This window comes from Salvelinus namaycush, chromosome 23 (genome assembly GCF_016432855.1).
Source record: "Salvelinus namaycush isolate Seneca chromosome 23, SaNama_1.0, whole genome shotgun sequence".
NCBI lineage: Eukaryota > Metazoa > Chordata > Actinopteri > Salmoniformes > Salmonidae > Salvelinus > Salvelinus namaycush.
In genome coordinates this window covers 30,113,009-30,131,166 of record NC_052329.1, presented here as the reverse complement: position 1 = coordinate 30,131,166, position 18,158 = coordinate 30,113,009, and the positions used below count along the sequence as shown (strand labels likewise).

The 18,158-nt window shown below is 41.4% G+C and overlaps 1 protein-coding gene across 1 annotated transcript in view; it reads right to left on the bottom strand.

Annotated features, from left to right (window-relative positions):
• Positions 1-295: 295 nt before the first annotated feature.
• The window catches only part of LOC120018268 (alpha-2-macroglobulin-like), a 38,339-nt gene continuing 20,476 nt past the window's right edge, over positions 296-18,158 (bottom strand). The window contains exons 19-36 of the mRNA XM_038961376.1: positions 13,620-13,845; positions 13,331-13,457; positions 11,810-11,931; positions 11,668-11,719; positions 11,500-11,583; positions 11,182-11,358; positions 10,072-10,147; positions 9,706-9,862; positions 9,481-9,555; positions 9,038-9,200; positions 8,567-8,757; positions 8,073-8,288; positions 7,764-7,888; positions 6,469-6,559; positions 6,247-6,315; positions 767-872; positions 601-654; positions 296-404 (exon numbers count right to left, since the gene is read on the bottom strand). Coding sequence (XP_038817304.1) covers positions 614-654; positions 767-872; positions 6,247-6,315; positions 6,469-6,559; positions 7,764-7,888; positions 8,073-8,288; positions 8,567-8,757; positions 9,038-9,200; positions 9,481-9,555; positions 9,706-9,862; positions 10,072-10,147; positions 11,182-11,358; positions 11,500-11,583; positions 11,668-11,719; positions 11,810-11,931; positions 13,331-13,457; positions 13,620-13,845 — 2,098 coding nt within the window. The 3' untranslated portion in view covers positions 296-404; positions 601-613. The remainder of the gene's footprint in view (positions 405-600; positions 655-766; positions 873-6,246; positions 6,316-6,468; positions 6,560-7,763; positions 7,889-8,072; positions 8,289-8,566; positions 8,758-9,037; positions 9,201-9,480; positions 9,556-9,705; positions 9,863-10,071; positions 10,148-11,181; positions 11,359-11,499; positions 11,584-11,667; positions 11,720-11,809; positions 11,932-13,330; positions 13,458-13,619; positions 13,846-18,158) is intronic.

The window sequence follows — 18,158 nt, the reverse complement described above, 5'->3', positions numbered from 1 at the left end:
ATAAACCATGCTCATAAATCTTTCTTGTGTGTAGATCTTCTGTTACTACTTACTACTACAGTGGTTCTAGACCATTTTTGCTTACTCTACCCCATTCACATATTGCGCTGCCCATGAGTCTTCCCAAGTACCCCCTGTGGATAGGCCAGGTACCCCAACAGGTACTAGTACCCCGGGATGAGAACCACTGTCTTACATAAAGCCTTTCAATATTCACCTTGTCTCCTGAGCCTACACCTTGGAACTCATTGCTTGCCACGATGTGACAAAACTTTCTGGGAAAAATGCTCAAGAATAGGGTTATAATGGAAAACTTTAATTCCAGTTACATAGTTTACTTTAGAGAAAGCTGTCTCAAGGGTTGTAGGTGTGACCTCTGTGTGAATGTCATTTTCTTCTTACATCTGCAAAGGAGTAAATACATACAGTAGTGTACATGTAAGGAATGAATGCTTTAACAAACTGACCAGCATTTAGGTAAAAGGAATGAAGGAATATCGACACAGTTAAACAAAATAATTTATAGTAAAAGTATAGAGTATACATGTATAGTAAATCTAATAATTCAACATCAATAATTCCATATTTAAAACAGCTCACCAGTTTGTAACCCCTACTTGCAAGGGAAGACATATTCTGTCTCTGCCTGGTCACCTGAATAAAAAAATAAGACAGGTAAGTCTCAGTAAATGAACACAAGTTAGCCAAATGTTACTAAAAAGAAGTGGGAAAAATACGTTTTGGGGAGGGTTAGATATAAACCTACTTGGCTGGTAGTAATCGTAGATCTGGACCACCGCTGGCTTTAGATTCTGTACTGGGAGCTCCTGTATGATGTCCAGGGTGTGGTTGGATGGAAAACGTGATGATAACTGTTGGGAGATAAAACATAAATGTAATAAACATGTGGGTCACAATTATTTAAATGCTATAAGCAGAAGTTTCTGTTTCGGTAACACTCTACTTGACACCCAGCTTTTTTTGTTTTTATTTTATTTAACCTTTATTTAACTAGGCAAGTGAGTTAAGAACAAATTCTTATTTACAATGACGGTCTACCAAAAGGCAAAAGGCCTCCTGCGGGGACGGTGGCCTGGGATTAAAAATAAATAAGTAAATACAATATAAATATAGGACAAAACACACATCACAAGAGAGACAACACAACACTACATAAAGAGAGACCTAGACAACAACATAGCAAGGCAGCAACACATGACAACACAGCATGGTAGCAACACAACATAACAACAACATGGTAGCAACACAACATGGTAGCAGCACAAAACAGGGTACAAACATTATTGGGCACAGTCAACAGCACAAAGGTCAAAAAGGTAGAGACAACAATACATCACACAAAGCAGCCACAACTGTCAGTAAGAGTGTCCATGATTGAGTCTTTAGAATGAAGAGACTGAGATAAAACTGTCCAGTTTGAGTGTTTGTTGCAGCTCGTACCAGTCGCTAGTTGCAGCGAACTGAAAAGAGAAATGAGACAGGGATGTGTGTACTTTGGGAACCTCTCAGGAGCACCCTTACCTGCTCATCTATAAATTATGTCTCCGTAATCTAGCATGGGTAGGATGGTCATCTGAATCAGGGTTAGTTTGGCAGCTGGAGTGAAGGAGAAGCGATTACGATAGAGGAAACCAAGTCTAGATTTAACTTTAGCCTGCAGCTTTGATATGTGCTGAAAGAAGGACAGTGCACCATCTAGCCATACTCCCAAGTATTTGTATGAGGTGACTTCCTCAAGATCTAAACCCTCAGAGGTAGTAATAACACCTTTTGGAAGAGGGACATTCTTCCTACCAAACCACATGACCTTTGTTTTGGAGGTGTTCAGAACAAGGTTAAGGGCAGAGAAAGCTTGTTGGACACTAAGAGCATTTAGCACAAAATCCAGGGAGGGGCCAACTGAGTATAAGACTGTATCATCTGCATAGAAATGGATGAGTGAGCTTCCTGCTGCCTGAGATATGTTGTTGATGTAAATTGAGAAGAGCGTGGAGCCTAGGATTGAGCCTTGGGGTACTCCCTTGGTAACAGGCAGTGGCTGAGACAGACAGCATACTTTATACACTGCACTTGTTGAGAGAGGTAGTTCGCAAACCAGGCCAAAGACCCCTCAGAAACACCAATACTCCTTAGCGAAGCGGATTGCATACCCGATAGAATACTATAGACATCAAGAAAGCCAGTCAGTTGATTATTGACAAGTTTTTCCAACACTTTTGATAAAAAAGGGCAAAATCGTAATAGGCCTATAACAGTTAGGATCAGCTTGATCTCCCCCTTTAAATAAAGGACGAACTGTGGCTGCCTTAAAAGCAATGGGAACCTTCCCAGAAAGGAGAGACATGTTAACAAGGTTGGAGATAGGTTTGGCGACGATAGAGGCAGCAACCTTAAAGAAGAAAGGGTCTAAACCATCTGACCCAGATGTTTTTTTGGGGTCAAGTTAAAGGTGCTCAGGCGCATCCTGTTTCCATTGATCATCCTTGAGATGTTTCTACAACTTGATTGGAGTCCACCTGTGGTAAAATCAATTAACAGGACATGATTTGGAAAGGCACACACCTGTCTAGATAAGGTCCTACAGTTGACAGTGCATGTCAGAGCAGAAACCAAGCTAAGAGGATGAAGGAATGGTCCGTAGAGCTCCGAGACAGGATTGTGTTGAGGCACAGATCTGGGGAAGGGTACCAAAAAATGTCTGCAGCATTGAAGGTCTCCAATAACACAGTGGCCTCCATCATTCTTAAATGGAAGAAGTTTGGAACCACGAAGACTCTTCCTAGAGCTGGCCGCCCAGCCAAACTGAGCAATCGGGGGAGAAGGGCCTTGGTCAGGGAGGTGATCAAGAACCCAATGGTCACTCTGACAGAGCTCCAGAGTTCCTCTGTGGGGATGGGAGAACCTTCCAGAAGGACAACCATCTGCAGCACTTCACCAATCAGGCCTTTATGGTAGAGTGGCCAGACGGAAGCCACTTCTCAGTAAAAGGCACATCACAGCCTGCTTGGAGTTTTCCTCTCATACCATGAGAAACAAGATTCTCTGGTCTGATGAAACCAAGATTGAACTGTTTGGCCTGAATGCCAAGCGTCACAAACCTGGCACCATCCCGAAGGTGAAGCATGGTGGTGGCAGAATCATGCTGTGGGGATGTTTATTAGTGACAGGGACTGGAAGAGTAGTCTGGATCGAGGCAAAGATGAATGGAGCAAAATACAGAGAGATCTTTGATGAAAACCTGCTCCAGAGCGCTCAGGCCCTCAGACTGGGGCAAAGGTTCACCTTCCAACAGGACAACGACCCTAAGCACACAGCAAAGACAATGTAGGAGTGGCTTCGGGACAAGTCTCTGAATGTCTTTGAGTGGCCCTACCAGAGCACGGACTTGAACCCGATCAAACATTTCCGGAGAGACCTGAAAATAGCTGTGCAGCAATGCTCACCAGCCAATCTGACAGAGCTTGAGAGGATCTGCAGAGAAGAATGTGATAAACTCCCCAAATACAGGTGTGCCAAGCTTGTAGCATCATACCCAAGAAGACTTGATACTGTAATCACTGCCAAAAGTGCTTCAACAAAGTACTGAGAAAAGGGTCTGAATACTTATGTAAATTTGACATTTTCTTTTTTTATTTGCTTTGTCATTATGGGGTAGTGTGTGTAGATTGATTAGGGGGAAAAAACAATGTCCTTTTTTAAAATAAGGCTGTAACGTAACAAAATGTGGGAAAAGTCAAGGGGTCTGAATACGGTTGTGGCCAAAAGTTTTGAGAATGACACAAATATTAATTTTCACAAAGTTTGCTGCTTCAGTGTCTTTAGATATTTTTGTCAGATGTTACTATGAAATACTGAAGTATAATTACAAGCAGTAATTCAGTATCAAAGGCTTTTATTGACAATTACATGAAGTTGATGCAAAGAGTCAATATTTGCAGTGTTGACCCTTCTTTTTCAAGACCTCTGCAATCCGCCCTGGCATGCTGTCAATTAACTTCTGGGCCACATCCTGACTGATGGCAGCCCATTCTTGCATAATCAATGCTTGCAGTTTGTCAGAATTTGTGGGTGTTTGTTTGTCCACCCGCGTCTTGAGGATTGACCACAGGGTTTTAATGGAATTAAGGTCTGGGGAGTTTCCTGGCCATGGACCCAAAATATCAATGTTTTGTTCCCCGAGCCACTTAGTTATCACTTTTGCCTTATGGCAAGGTGCTCCATCATGCTGGAAAAGGCATTGTTCGTCACCAAACTGTTCCTGGATGGTTGGGAGAAGTTGCTCTCGGAGGATGTGTTGGTACCATTCTTTATTCATGGCTGTGTTCTTAGGCAAAATTGTGAGTGAGCCCACTCCCTTGGCTGAGAAGCAACCCCACACATGAATGGTCACAATATGCTTTACTGTTGGCATGACACAGGACTGATGGTAGCGCTCACCTTGTCTTCTCCGGACAAGCATTTTTCTGGATGCCCCAAACAATCGGAAAGGGGATTCATCAGAGAAAATGACTTTACCCCAGTCCTCAGCAGTCCAATCCCTATACCTTTTGCAGAATATCAGTCTGTCCCTGAGTGGCTTCTTTGCTTCCCTTCTTGACACCAGGCCATCCTCCAAAAGTCTTCGCCTCACTGTGCGTGCAGATGCACTCACACCTGGGCGCCCTGAAGCATTCTTCACAACAATTGAACCGCTCTCCTTGAAGTTCTTGATGATCCGATAAATGGTTGATTTAGGTGCAATCTTACTGGCAGCAATATCCTTGCCTGTGAAGCCCTTTTTGTGCAAAGCAATGATGACGGCACGTATTTCCTTGCAGGTAACCATGATTGACAGAGGAAGAACAATGCTTCCAAGCACCACCCTCCTTTTGAAGCTTCCAGTCTGTTATTCGAACTCAATCAGCATTACAGAGTGATCTCCAGCCTTGTCCTCGTCAACACTCACACCTGTGTTAACGAGAGAATCACTGACATGATGTCAGCAGGTCCTTTTGTGTCAGGGATGAAATGCAGTGGAAATGTTTTTTGGGGATGCAGTTCATTTGCATGGCAAAGAGGGACTTTGCAAATAATTGCAATTCATCTGATCACTCTTCATAACATTCTGGAGTATATGCAAATTGCCATCATACAAACTGAGGCAGCAGACTTTGTGAAAATTAATATTTGTGTCATTCTCAAATCTTTTGGCCACGACTATACTTTCCGGAGGCACTGCATATCCATTGTTTTTGTCAAAATGTCTCAAGGTCAGTAAATTTGGTTGGGAATCATTGAAGGACAGCAATATTCAAATCTTGTCTCTGATTTTTTTAAGTAGATTTAAATCAGGATGGAGACTTGACCATTCAGGAACACAACACCTATTGGAAAGACATTCTGTTGTGTCTTTGGCATTACAAATTGTGTAATTGTCCCGCAGAAAAATAGAACTCCAACCCAGGGTAAGGTTTGGGTAAGGAAGGGTAAGGAACTCCAACCTTGGGTAAGGAAGGGTAAGGAACTATACCTGGGCTTTGCTCCTTTCATATTTATTTTGATCCTAATAAACTCCCGGTCCCTGCCGGTGACAAGCATAACCATAACATGATGCTGCCACCACAATACTAGAAAATACGAAGGGATCAACAACATTGCATTCACGACACATTACTGGCCTGTATGAGAAAGTGAAAAAAAGAAAGTCTGTGTTAAAAAATCCACTCCAAATCATCCATTATGTTTGAAACAAGGCTGTTAAGTAATACTGCAAGACAACATGGCAAAGACATTAACGTTGTGGCCTAAATGAAAAACTACAGGTTTGTGTCAAATCCAATGCAGCACAGAGAAACCCTCTGTATTCTCCAGCATTGTGGTGGCAGCATCATGTTATGAGTATGCTTGTCATTGGAAGGGACTGAGGAGTTTGTCAGGATCAAAATAAATATGAAAGGCCCAAAACCCAGGTAAAGGAAAACCCCCCTCAATCTTCTGAAAACCTAACCCTGGGATAGAGTTCTGTTGTTCAGAGAGACAATTAAACAAATGTTTATGCCAAAGACCAGAATTGCTTACCAAAAGGTGTTCCTGAGTGGTCTAAAATATGAAAATCATAGACAAGATTTGAATATTGTTCTCGATCAATGATTCCCAACCAAAGCAATTTTGACAGAAACAATGGGCATATGTTGCCCTAAGAGTCGTACAAAGTTGATAGAATGGATGATTTGGTTTTGGTCTCACCTCTGTCAAGTACATTAACACATGGTCATCTTTAGCATCAACACGATCCACAAAAAGTGAACTTCTCAGCTGTGAAGACAAGCCATACATGTTATTCATATTGCATTGACAACAATGTTCAGTTTCAGAAAGATTCACAGGTGAAAGAGGCAAGAGCTACTATACATGGAAAAAGGTCACAGGTAACAACATAAACGAACGTATGTTATGACAAAAACTCACCCTCCCCAAAGACTCTGGGTCTGGGACAAACCCAGACAGCATTTTCAAATCCACTATAATCATATTGGTTGTCAGCTCCTTTCCATGATATCTGTGAAAGCAAAGAGTTGTGAAATGACCCATACATACAGTGCCCTCTGTAATTATTGGGACAGCGAAGCATTTCTTTAAATCAAACAATGACTGAGGATTAAGTGCAGACTTTCAGCTTTAGAAATTACAGCACTTTATGAACATAGTCTCCCCATTTTAGGGGACCAAAGTAGGCTATTGGGAAAAATTCACTTATATGTGTATTAAAGTAGTAAAAAGTTAAGTATTTGGTCCTATATTCATAGCACACAATGACTACATCAAGCTTGTGACTCTATAAATTAGTTGGATGCATTTGCTGTTTGATTTGGTTGTGTTTAAAATTATTTTGTGCCCAATAAAATTAATGGTAAATAATGTATTGTGTAATTGAGTAAATAAGAATATAATATTTTTCTAAACACTTCTATATTCATGTGGATGCTACTATGATTACGGATAATCCTGAATGAATCGTAAATAACGATGAGTGAGATAGTTAAAGACACAAAAATATCAAACCCCCCAAAAATGCTGACCTCCCCTGTTATTGTTATGGTGAGAGGTTAGCATCTCTTGGGGGTATGCTATTTGTGAGTATGTAACTTTCTCACTCAATCATTATTCACAATTCATTCATGATTATCCGTAATCATGGTAGCATCAACATTAATACAGAAGTATTTAGAAACATATTCTATTCTTATTTACAATAAAATTGACTCCAAAATGGCACAACACATTATTTACCATACATTTCTATTGGGCACAAAATAATCTGAAACAAAAAGGAAATGCATCCAACAAATTTGTAGCGTGAATATGGGACCAAGTACTTCGCTTTTTACCACATTAATAAACATATACGTGAATTTGTCCCAATACTTTTGGTTCCCTAAAATGGTGGGACTATGTACAAATCACACTGTAACTTCTAAACGGTTCACCAAATATGGATGTTAATACCACACAATAACCTCATAGTCTTTGTTTTATTTCAAATGCACACTTTTGGAGTACAGAGCCAAATGAAGAAAAAATGCTTCTTTGTCCCAATAATTACAGAGGGCATTATAGGTATAATAACACAAATTCAATTGGGTCAGATGCATTCTGTAAGACATGCTCCAAAACAACACTGGAGTGTCATCATTGACCTGATTCAAATAATAAACTGATTGAAAGAATGCTTCTGTGAATGCAAATGTGTCATTCCTTCTTACTGAGACTGGAGCTTCAGTGTGACTCTGGGTCTCAAAGAGTTACTGTTGCAGTCCACCTCTGGCTTCACCTGGATACTGAGCGTTGTGCTGTCAGTAGGAGTAGGGATGTTGTAGTGGAGCGCCACCTTGGAAAGAGGGAAGAACAAGTCAGGGAAACCGTCATGTCTACACATATACATTTTAAAGGATAGTGAAAAATAAACATTTCATAAACTAAATATCAGACAACGCTTCTTAAATGTTTGAACTTCACAGTAATATACAAACCATATCTTGCACCATAGGATTGGGAGGAGTGTATTCACAAACCTGCACTGAGGCACAAGCACTGCCCTTCACTTCCACGCTGTACTTCCCTTCTGTGTCCTGCAGCGCCCTCTCCTGGTAGAGAAGCTTGTTGTTTTGGTTCACTTCGAAGAGGTGCTGTGCTCCACTGGGAGACTGTACTGTGACTGTGCTGGCACCCTCTCTACTGTACACCCTGGTGGAGTAGAGAGCCAGGGCCTGGAGGGCCACCACTGTGTCCTAAACACACACACCAAAAGACAAATATGTTCAAAATGAATGAAAATAGCCCATTTTACATAAAGGGGGAATTGTTACATTGATCTGTTACTAGAGTGACTATTTCTCATTTCCATCCATTATGGTTTCTTGGCTCCATTTCAGTGGAAGTTAGCCTCAACAGGCTTGACATGACAAGAAGCACATACATGCCTGTTGTGAAGTCAAGGTAACAATGCCTCACTACTAGTGCACAGCACAGGGTGCCATTTCAGAACAGAGGTGTTTTGGAAATATACCTGTGTGGAAGAGAAGCCTCCGTAGGCATTCTGCTGTCTCACCAGCCACCTGACGATGCGGGAGGCATAGCCCAGGTCAGTGGTAGACAGAGGGGAGGCACTGAGGGAAGCCAGCAGAACATAGGAGCTGATTTCCACCGCGAGGGAGGCTGAGGTCTCTGAGGAGGTCTGAGTCCAGTGCAGGAGACCCCCTGAGGAACGAGGAGTGCACACGCACACGCACACACACACACAGATAATAGGGACTAGCTTATTCATCATAATAAAAGATACAAAGTTCTTTTCTGACCTACCGAATTCATTTTATGACAGACACCTGAGTTCTTTGAAAGACTCTGGACATTGAATTGAGACTACCTGGAGTGCCAGATGAGGAGGGTTTGCACTTTTCTCATTACTTCATTGGGTCCATTGCCCAGGTAAGCTCAAACAAGACACCACAAACAGATCTTGGACTATGACATGTCTCACCTTCTTGTAATGCGATCGTGTCCAGGTGCTGCAGAAGCTGGGCCCGGGTCTCCATGTCCCCTGCCAGGGTAAAGGTGTAGGCCAGCAGAGCAGTAGTGTAAGTGTTGGACAAATCACTGGTGGAGTTCCTCAGGCAAGACAAGCTGCTGTACACAACAGGATCCTGGAGCACAAAATAACAGAGCAGCACATTAAGAGACATGCTAGCCTGGTCCCAGATCTGCTTACAGTAACACCTATTCTAATGCTTTTTCTTAGGCTACTTTCAGAGAAAAAATACTTTCCCTGTAAATTAAATAAATACACAACACTACATTTTAAAATAACTAAATGACAGTTGACATAAGATGTATACAACAGACTTCATACAGGAGTTTAAACCAGTTTCCTGTAATGGACGTTGTTGAAGTGAGAAACAATGGTTATGTGGAGATGCTACGTACCGACACTGACATGTTGAGCTCCAGCATTGAAGACGTGATGTAGGCCGTCAGTGTGACTTCATCTGTCACCCCACCCTACAAAACAATATGTTTAAATAATAAAATATATCCATGAAACTGTATCTAGACTGATACAATTCTCTAGAAATCATCATTCCCAAATTTATGGCTGGTCTGACGAGACGTAAAACGACATCTTCTACCATCTTCTATCAGTATAAATACCTTCATTCTGTTGTTAAAGAGTTTCCCCAATCTGACGAAACAGCCATGTTTGCCTTGTTGACGTTCCAACCAAGTCTTGGATTGCTCAATTTTTACCGGGTCAATATAAATGAAAGACTTTGCTTTGCCAAAGGATCTCAAAACAAAAGTAGTCAGCCTGAGAAAAGAGAACTTGATTTAATACCAACATAAAGTTGTCATAAACATGACTTAGAGCTTGACACTACATGCAATGAGAGCTTATGTCAACTTATGTCACATCAATGGTCTCCCTGTCAGAAACAATGCCTTTTGATTGGTCAATACTTAATTGAAACAGACACAGTTACAATGTGTTTACCAGTAGGTGAAAAACACAATACTTACCAAGTGTTCCCTGAGCCTTGTCCAAATGTGCTGTATGCACCATCAACATGCTTGTAGTTCAGCTGCCTTTGGTAACCTGTCAGTGAGTTTTTAAAGCAAACAACAGTAAACAAGTGTGTTTTATAGTCACTGAGAGTGCGCCCCAAATGGCACCCTATTCCCTAGTGTACTCTTTTGCCAGGAAAAAAGTAGTGCACTATGTAGGGAATAGTGTGTCATTTGGGATAAACATCAACATTCTATAATCAAATGATTTTAGCAAAACATCTGGAAGTCCCTGCATGTGTTGGCTCACTGATGCTCTATTATTATAGTGCACTACTTTTGTCAGGAAAAAATGAGGGCAGTATGTAGGGAATAGGCAGGTATGGGTAGGTTACTTTCTAAAGGTAATCTGTTACAGTTACTAGTTACCTGTCCAAAATTGTCATCAGTAATGTAACCTTTTGATTCGCTAAACGCAGTAATGTAATCGGATTACTTTATGTTACTTTTGGATTACTTTCCCCTTAAGAGGCATAGAAGACAAAAATAATCCATCGAACGTATTTGGTGTGTCAGGTGGAACAAACTTAAACTTGTTCCATGCTGAAATGAATGTCATTGAGAAAACAGGAAGAAGTCAATGTATTTTTTCCCCGCAAACATTCTTTCTAAATAGAAAAGTTTGTAATAATCTTTTTTTTTTTTAAGTATCTTTAATTTGATTGCAATATTTGAGCTGGTAATATAATTGATTAGAGTCAGAGAAAAATGAATGATTACATGTAATCAGTTTCTCCCCAACCATTGGGGTGCACTTTGGGATGCAGACTCAATATTCTATGATCAAATGATTTCAGTGGAAAAACATCTGGAAGTCCCTACATGTGTTGGGTCACTGATGCTCTGTTGATAAGACACTGTAATGTCATCTGTGCTGTAGCTCTATAATGTACATGATAGCAGGGTCGTAGTCATTAGGGCACACTGTGGTGAAACGTTTAAAAATGTTCTTCAACGGAAAACAAAAAAAAGGGCTCTTATTGGACAAACCCAGCGCTGTTTCAGTCAGTTTTCTTCCGTTTGGTGCCTAATCAATACAATACATATTTTTAGGGACTCTCTTACCACTAGTGAGGAACTTGATGGCCTTGTCTCGGATGGCTGGAGTGAGCTGCTCTGTGTTCCTCAGGTACTCCAGGATGTAGATATTGGGTGCGAGGAGGGCCATATTCTGCTCTCCACACCCATACGGCATCTGCAACAGTCCATCCAGGTTCTTGAGGGCCCGACCCAGGATGTCACCTACAGGTAAACATGGGACTTCTGTAATACTGTCCTCTTTAGCAAACAGCAGCATTATCATTGGAGAAAGGTTGCTTTTCCCATCACAACTCCTGTCTAAACTTACCAAGCCTCTCTAAATAATACAATGGTTTATTTTACCCAGGACTGAGAGGGAAATTCGATCAGATCCATCCACCACATTCTTGGGGAGTTGCAGTTCCACCTCCTCTGTCATAGTTACTCCTGTGGACACACAGATGATAAGATGAATGGAGATGATCAGTTCAATCAAAGTGAACATTCAACGTTCATTCATTACTGACTGACCAGTTGGACACAGCAACCAGTTGTAGGTGTCGGTCTTCTCTGTTCCTTCAGCCTGAGAGGAGAGGATATTATTTTCAGTCAGAGGCAGTTACACTAGGCATCTGTACAACAGTACGTTCCGTCACAACAGTAGGCTACATACCTTCACCAGGAGGCTCTGTGTGACTGTGTCGATGCGTCCTCTCTCCGGTACGTTCACAATCTCATTGTCACACGCCACGTGGGACTGGACAGCCTCTGCACTAACGGACACATTCAAAACCCCTACATCCACACATTGACAGACCGAGTACACCACAAGTTACTAAAGATCCAATATGGTGACTGAGAGTACACAACTCAGGCTGACATCCATTCTGCTGTTTTTGGTATTTGTTAGGATCCCCAACAGCTGTTGCAAAAGCAGCAGCTACTCTTCCTGGGGTCCACACAAAACATGAAACATAATACAGAATGACATAATACAAAACATCAATAGACAAAAACAGCTCAAAGACAGAACTACATAAAAAATGTTAAAGGCACACGTAGCCTACATATCAATGCATACACACAAACTATCTAGGTCAAATAGGGGAGAGGCTTTGTGCCGCGAGGTGTTGCTTTATCTGTTTTTTGAAACCAGATTTGCTGTTTATTTGAGCTGCCCCCTATCCTAGAGAAGCTAAGAGCTGGCAGCAAGCTTATAGGTCTGCTGTTAGAACCAGTAAAGGCCTCTTTACCACTCTTGGGTAGTGGAATTACATTGGCTTCCCTCTAGGCCTGAGGACAAAGACTTTCCTCTAGGTTCAGATTCAAAATATGACAGATAGGAGTGGCTATAGAGGACAGCTACCATCCTCAGTAGCTTTCCATCTAAGTTGTCAATGCCAGGAGGTTTGCTATTATTGATCGATAACAATCATTTTTCCACCTCTCCCACACTAATTTTACAAAATTCTAACTTGCAATGCATGAATACAATTGCTCACTGTTCGTTGTTGGCATTTCCTGCCTAGGTTTGCCCACTTTGCCAATTAAATAATCATTAAAATAATTGGCAACATCAAATGGTTTCGTGATGAATAAGCCATCTCATTCAATAAAAGATGGAGTTGAATGTCTCTCGGCCCATAATTTCATTTAAAGTACTCCATTTTTTTTCTCCATCATTCTTTATATGATTGACCTTGGCTTCATAATACAGTTTCTTCTTCTTTTTGTTGAGTTTAGTCACATAATTTCTCAATTTGTAGTAAGTAAGCCAGTCAGATGAGCAACCAGACTTATTAGCCACTCCTTTTGCCCCATCTCTTTCAACCATACAGTTTTTCAATTCCTCATCAATCCATGGAGTCTTAACAGTTCTAACAGTCAGTTTCTTAACAGGTGCATGTTTATAAATAATTGGAAGAAGCAATTTCATAAATTCATCAAGTGCAGCGTCTGGATGTTCCTTATTAATCACATCAGACCAACAAATATTTTTAACATCATCCACATAAGAGTCACAGCAAAATCTTTTGTATGATCTCTTATACACTATTTTAGGCCCAGCTGTTGGAACTCTGGCTTTCCTGGGTATAGCCACTATGTTGTGATCACTGCATCCAATGGGTACAGATACAGCTTTAGAACAAAGTTCTACAGTATTAGAACGGTTGAATGAAGACTGGTGATTTACCCAGGATAGAGGGTGCCATCGTCCAACTGAAGGTCTTTCGTCCATTGGCACACAAGCATGATGAGTACTGGACATCCTTCAAGGGTGTGAGAGTGTAGTCTAAGGAGTGAGCTGGAGTCACAGAAACCTGCCAAATAGGAACACTTATAAGATAACATGGAAAACCCAAGACTGATACATTGGGTGTAAAAAAGAAATACAAAATAAACACTGACTAGACAAACTGCAACAAAACAAAATACAAGAGTTTAAAAACAACTCAAGAAACGATCATGATGCAGTGTCGTACCATGATGCACTTGGACAGGTAGTTAAACACAGTGGCCTTCAGCTCAAAGTGCTCTCCACGGATGATGGAGTAGGGCAGGGTGAGTTCCAGGAAGAAGGGCTGGAAGACAGTGAGCTCCACTGGAGGAGCCAGGCCGAAGCCGCCAGGAGCCAGGCAGAATGCTTCTGTCTCCCAGGTGGTGATGGTGTCTGGAACTGTGAGGGGCATGACTGCTGTTCCGGATTCCCTGTAATACAGAGGTCAGAGTTCAAACAGAAAGCCATTAAGTGTTCCATTGAGAAAAATTGAGCCAAAGGGGTAAATTGAGCCACCCTTGTTTCTAGGAAACTACACACAAAATGTATAATTTGACTACATATTTAGGAAGAGGACATTTCATGGAGTCTATAAAGGAAGAAACCACATAGAAAAAGCAAGTTAGGTCCAAAAAACTGATTTTCACCAAGTCAAATGAATGTGTTGTGTAAGACGTTTCATGATTGTTGTATCTAAACCAAATTAGATAATTAAGATTGTTCAATACATCATTTGGGGTTTCTACAAGCTTCAATATGAGGTCCTAAACCTAGCATGAAAGTGCCTCCTTGTAGCTGTGTGGGCTAATATAGTCCAAATATTTGCCTTGAGGTAAATTAAGCTAACGGTTTAGTCAATAGAGAGCAATAGTAATGGCGTCTTTTTGAAGGCACTAACTTCTCCATGGTACGTTGGACAAAGCCTATGAGAAAATGAATAGAGTTTTTGGATAAATGCAGAAAATAAGGTCTGTGGTAAAGACAGGTTTAGGAGATCTTATACTGTACGTTTTGCTCTATGAGATAATCTTCATCAGCTAACGTCACTCTTGTGAATAATGTAATGTAATAATAAAAGCACATAAATTACATAAATGATTCATACTTCATAAAGGTCATGTTAACTGACGGATATTATGTCACTGAACAAAACGTATAAGATCTCCTAAACCTGTGTTAACCTCAGACCTTATTTTTGGCGTTTATCCCAAAACCCTACTCTTTCCCCATTCATTTTCCTCATATGAATGGCTGAACGAACCAGAGATAACTCATTTCCGGGTTTTAGGACTACAAGCTGGTGAGCTCTATGGCAAGTTGAGCAAATTGAAGTGTTCTCTTCCCAGGCAAACGGTTGGGTAGTAAAAGATTAACAGGGATTATGCAATCCGATTACAAAAATAAACATTTTATGTTGCATTCTTAAAAACTGCTGATTACTTTCGGGATGACTTAATCTAGTATCGATAGGAACATTTGATAAAACTCAATGCTTTCATTTAGCTCATCATCAAGACTTCTAACATGCTCTCAGAGATTCTATTGTTCTGCTGATTGCCCATCAAGGGTGGATGGCTTCTGTTGTTGAAGGTAAGGCTTCCAAACCTTTACACCTGGCCCACTGGTCAATCAGGCAGTCGTCTGGACTATAGAGTTCCTGCTTGCTGCAGTTTCTCTCGCTCTCTCCTTTGTGAAATGCTTTCTGATTGCACAATATTTCAAAATGTAGGTCTAATGGTGGGAAAAACACAGTATTGTAGGCCGTCATTGTAAATAAGAATTTGTTCTTAACTGACTTGCCTAGTTAAATAAAGGTTCAATTGAAAGCAACCACTATTAGTGGTTGCTGTTCAAGAGATCAAATGCATGACAATCACTGGTTCTTTAGCAGTTACATTTTCAAATGTAACCTTTATTTAACTGGGCAAGTCAGTTAAGAACAAAATCTTATTTTCAATGACGGCCTATCGAGGAACAGTGGGTTAACTGCCTTGTTCAGGGGCAGAACAACAGATTTTTACCTTGTCAGCTCAGGGATTTGATCCAGCAGCCTTTTGTTTACTGGCACAACTCCCTAACCACTAGGCTACCTGCCACCCCTACTCTCTAACCACTAGGCTACCTGCCACCCCTACTCTCTAACCACTAGGCTACCTGCCACCCCTACTCTCTAACCACTAGGCTACCTGCCACCCCTACTCTCTAACCACTAGGCTACCTGCCACCCCACTTCTTAATGAAACACTTTGATGATGAGGCTATACATTTTTTCTATTGCATGACCCCACAGTTGTGGCACAACCAAATCACGGGCTGGTGTCACCAACTGAACATTTTAGTATGGAGCCATGTGACTATGCCCTTGCACATACAGTAGAATAGATAGAATACTAGTCCCCAATTTGGAAAAACTCATGTTACTCATTTTGAGAAATCCAAAGGATTACGTTCAGTGGCGACCCGTCATTCAGGGCAGAGCCCCACTTGTTTTGACACTCACATTTTTAGCAAAAATAAAAAATAACACAAATGTTGTTGTTGTTTTTTTTGGGGGGGGGTTGGCTGTTTTGCATATTATTTGGCATTATATGGTGGTGAGGCAGCCAGCGAAAATATGGAGCGTAGGGGTTGGTAATGTTCTCTAGTTGTGCCGTGTTTGGCTCAGTTTTCTGTCACTCATGGGGGCACTACGTCTGGTACCAGGCACCATGACAGCCGTGAGTTGGGCAGGGAAGTGATCACATGTGGCAAGCATGGATAAGGGGAGAGAGCTTTGGATTATGCATTAAGGGGGTTGAGGTCAGGTCACCTTAAGGGAGAAGGAATGGTTTATTACCCCATCACGTCGTCTTGCTGTCGAACCATAAAATATGTAAGGGTTGGAGAGAAGGAGGAGTGCATCTAAATTGGAATATATGTACCTGTGTTGGAGGAGACATGTTTTGTCTGATGCAGCTGTGTTGACCCTCTGGGCGAATAAACTTGGGTAAGCATTCATAGTGTCCGTTTAGTGTTTTATCTTGAGAATTAGAACCTAACAGTAGTAAGCTGTTTGTAGCCTTTATGCCTCACCCTAATAATTTTGCCTATTTTCCCCTCTTAATTTCGCCTACTGTTCTGACTTGGTGGTGCACATGTAGCCTATAACCTGTTTTAGAGAAATGTAATCATTGACTATTGTAAGAGCTTTCATTGTATGCTTATATGCCCCCTTTATTTATCCTACAGTTCTGACTTGGTGTACAGGAGAACACTGTAAGAATGGCCCATGTTCTGAATTCTGTCGCTGTACATTTCAAAAGTGCTGAACAAATAGTTATATTGACTACGTCCGTCCTAGTTCGCTCATTAATGTCTTAATCAAAATAATGGATTGCATCTTATCCGCTTGTTGTCCCCTTATGCCATAGCTTGTACATGTCAATTGTCAGTAGAAACCACATTTGTTTAAGCAAGTCAGCCATATCAGCTATGTTTTTTGAAGGCAGTAAATGAGGCTGAATGAACTGTTTTGCTGCCAGACAAGGCTCCGCTGATAGCCAGGTGTAGCAGTGGTAAGGTGTTGGGACTGCTTTTGGGACTCTGCTGTTGGGACAGCTTTATGTAGACCCTAACTGTTTTTGGGCACCGTTTGTCACAGTTATAGGGATTAATGTATGTTTAATTAATTAATGTTTTGTGTTGTGTAGTGACTTTACTGGCATGCAGCCCCCAATTTTTTTGTTTTGTATGCCCCATCAAGATTTACATGCTAAAATCGCCACTGATTACGTTACTGATTTCTCATGTAACTGTAATCGGTAACAGATCTCATATTTCAAGTTATCCGGCCAACCCCGCCCAGGCATTATTGCTGGGATATGAGATAACAACAGGGCCTAGCCTATGTTAAAAGTTTATTTTAATTTTTTTAAGTACAACGTTTTTTTAGGTGTTAAAGATGTTAAAGATGCTTAAAATTATTTTTAAAAAGTGATTGTGTTTCAGCCACTCTGGTGGCTTCACATCCCTTTTTGGGCGAGCTTGTGGATCTATGAGCATTCTCTCTCCTTCCCCCTATTTTTGTGTGTTGTCTGTGGCCTCATCAGCCTGTGTGGCTGATATATCTGGAAGAGCTCTGGGGTGTGTTTTTTCTCTCCGAACCTCCTCTGAGTCTGTGTCCACCACATAGTGGGGGGGGGGGGACATCCGCTTTCCTCAGCACTTTTGCTGGTGTCTTTGAGTTTGTAATCCACACAGGTTGACCTTCTGTCAGCTCTGGCGTCTCCGTAGCACGGTGTCTCCAATTAAAGTCTCCAGTTTGTGTTTGTTTCAGCTGTTTGGGGTTTAAGCTGTGCTGGCGAGACAGGCAAATGGGTAAAGCAGCCTCCTGCCCACCAGGAGCTCGTCAGGCGACAGCCCATGATGCAGTGGTATAACTATGTAAGCTAACAGAGCCCTGTACGGATCCTTGTTCTTTTTCAGCAGTCCTTTGACTGTTTTCACAGCTCTCTCTGCCTCACCATTACTCTGTGCATGGTAGGGGCTACTGGTCACATGTGTGAAGTCATATTCTGCGGCAAAAGCAGAAAAGGAGCTTGCAGAGAACTGGGGAGCGTTATCTGTAACCAGGACCTCAGCGTTATCTGTAACCAGGATGTAACGGAATTCCTCTTCCTCTTCATCCGAAGAGGAGGAGCATGGATTGAACCAAGACGCAGCGTTGTGATAAGACATGATATTTAATAAACAAAACAGGAAACAC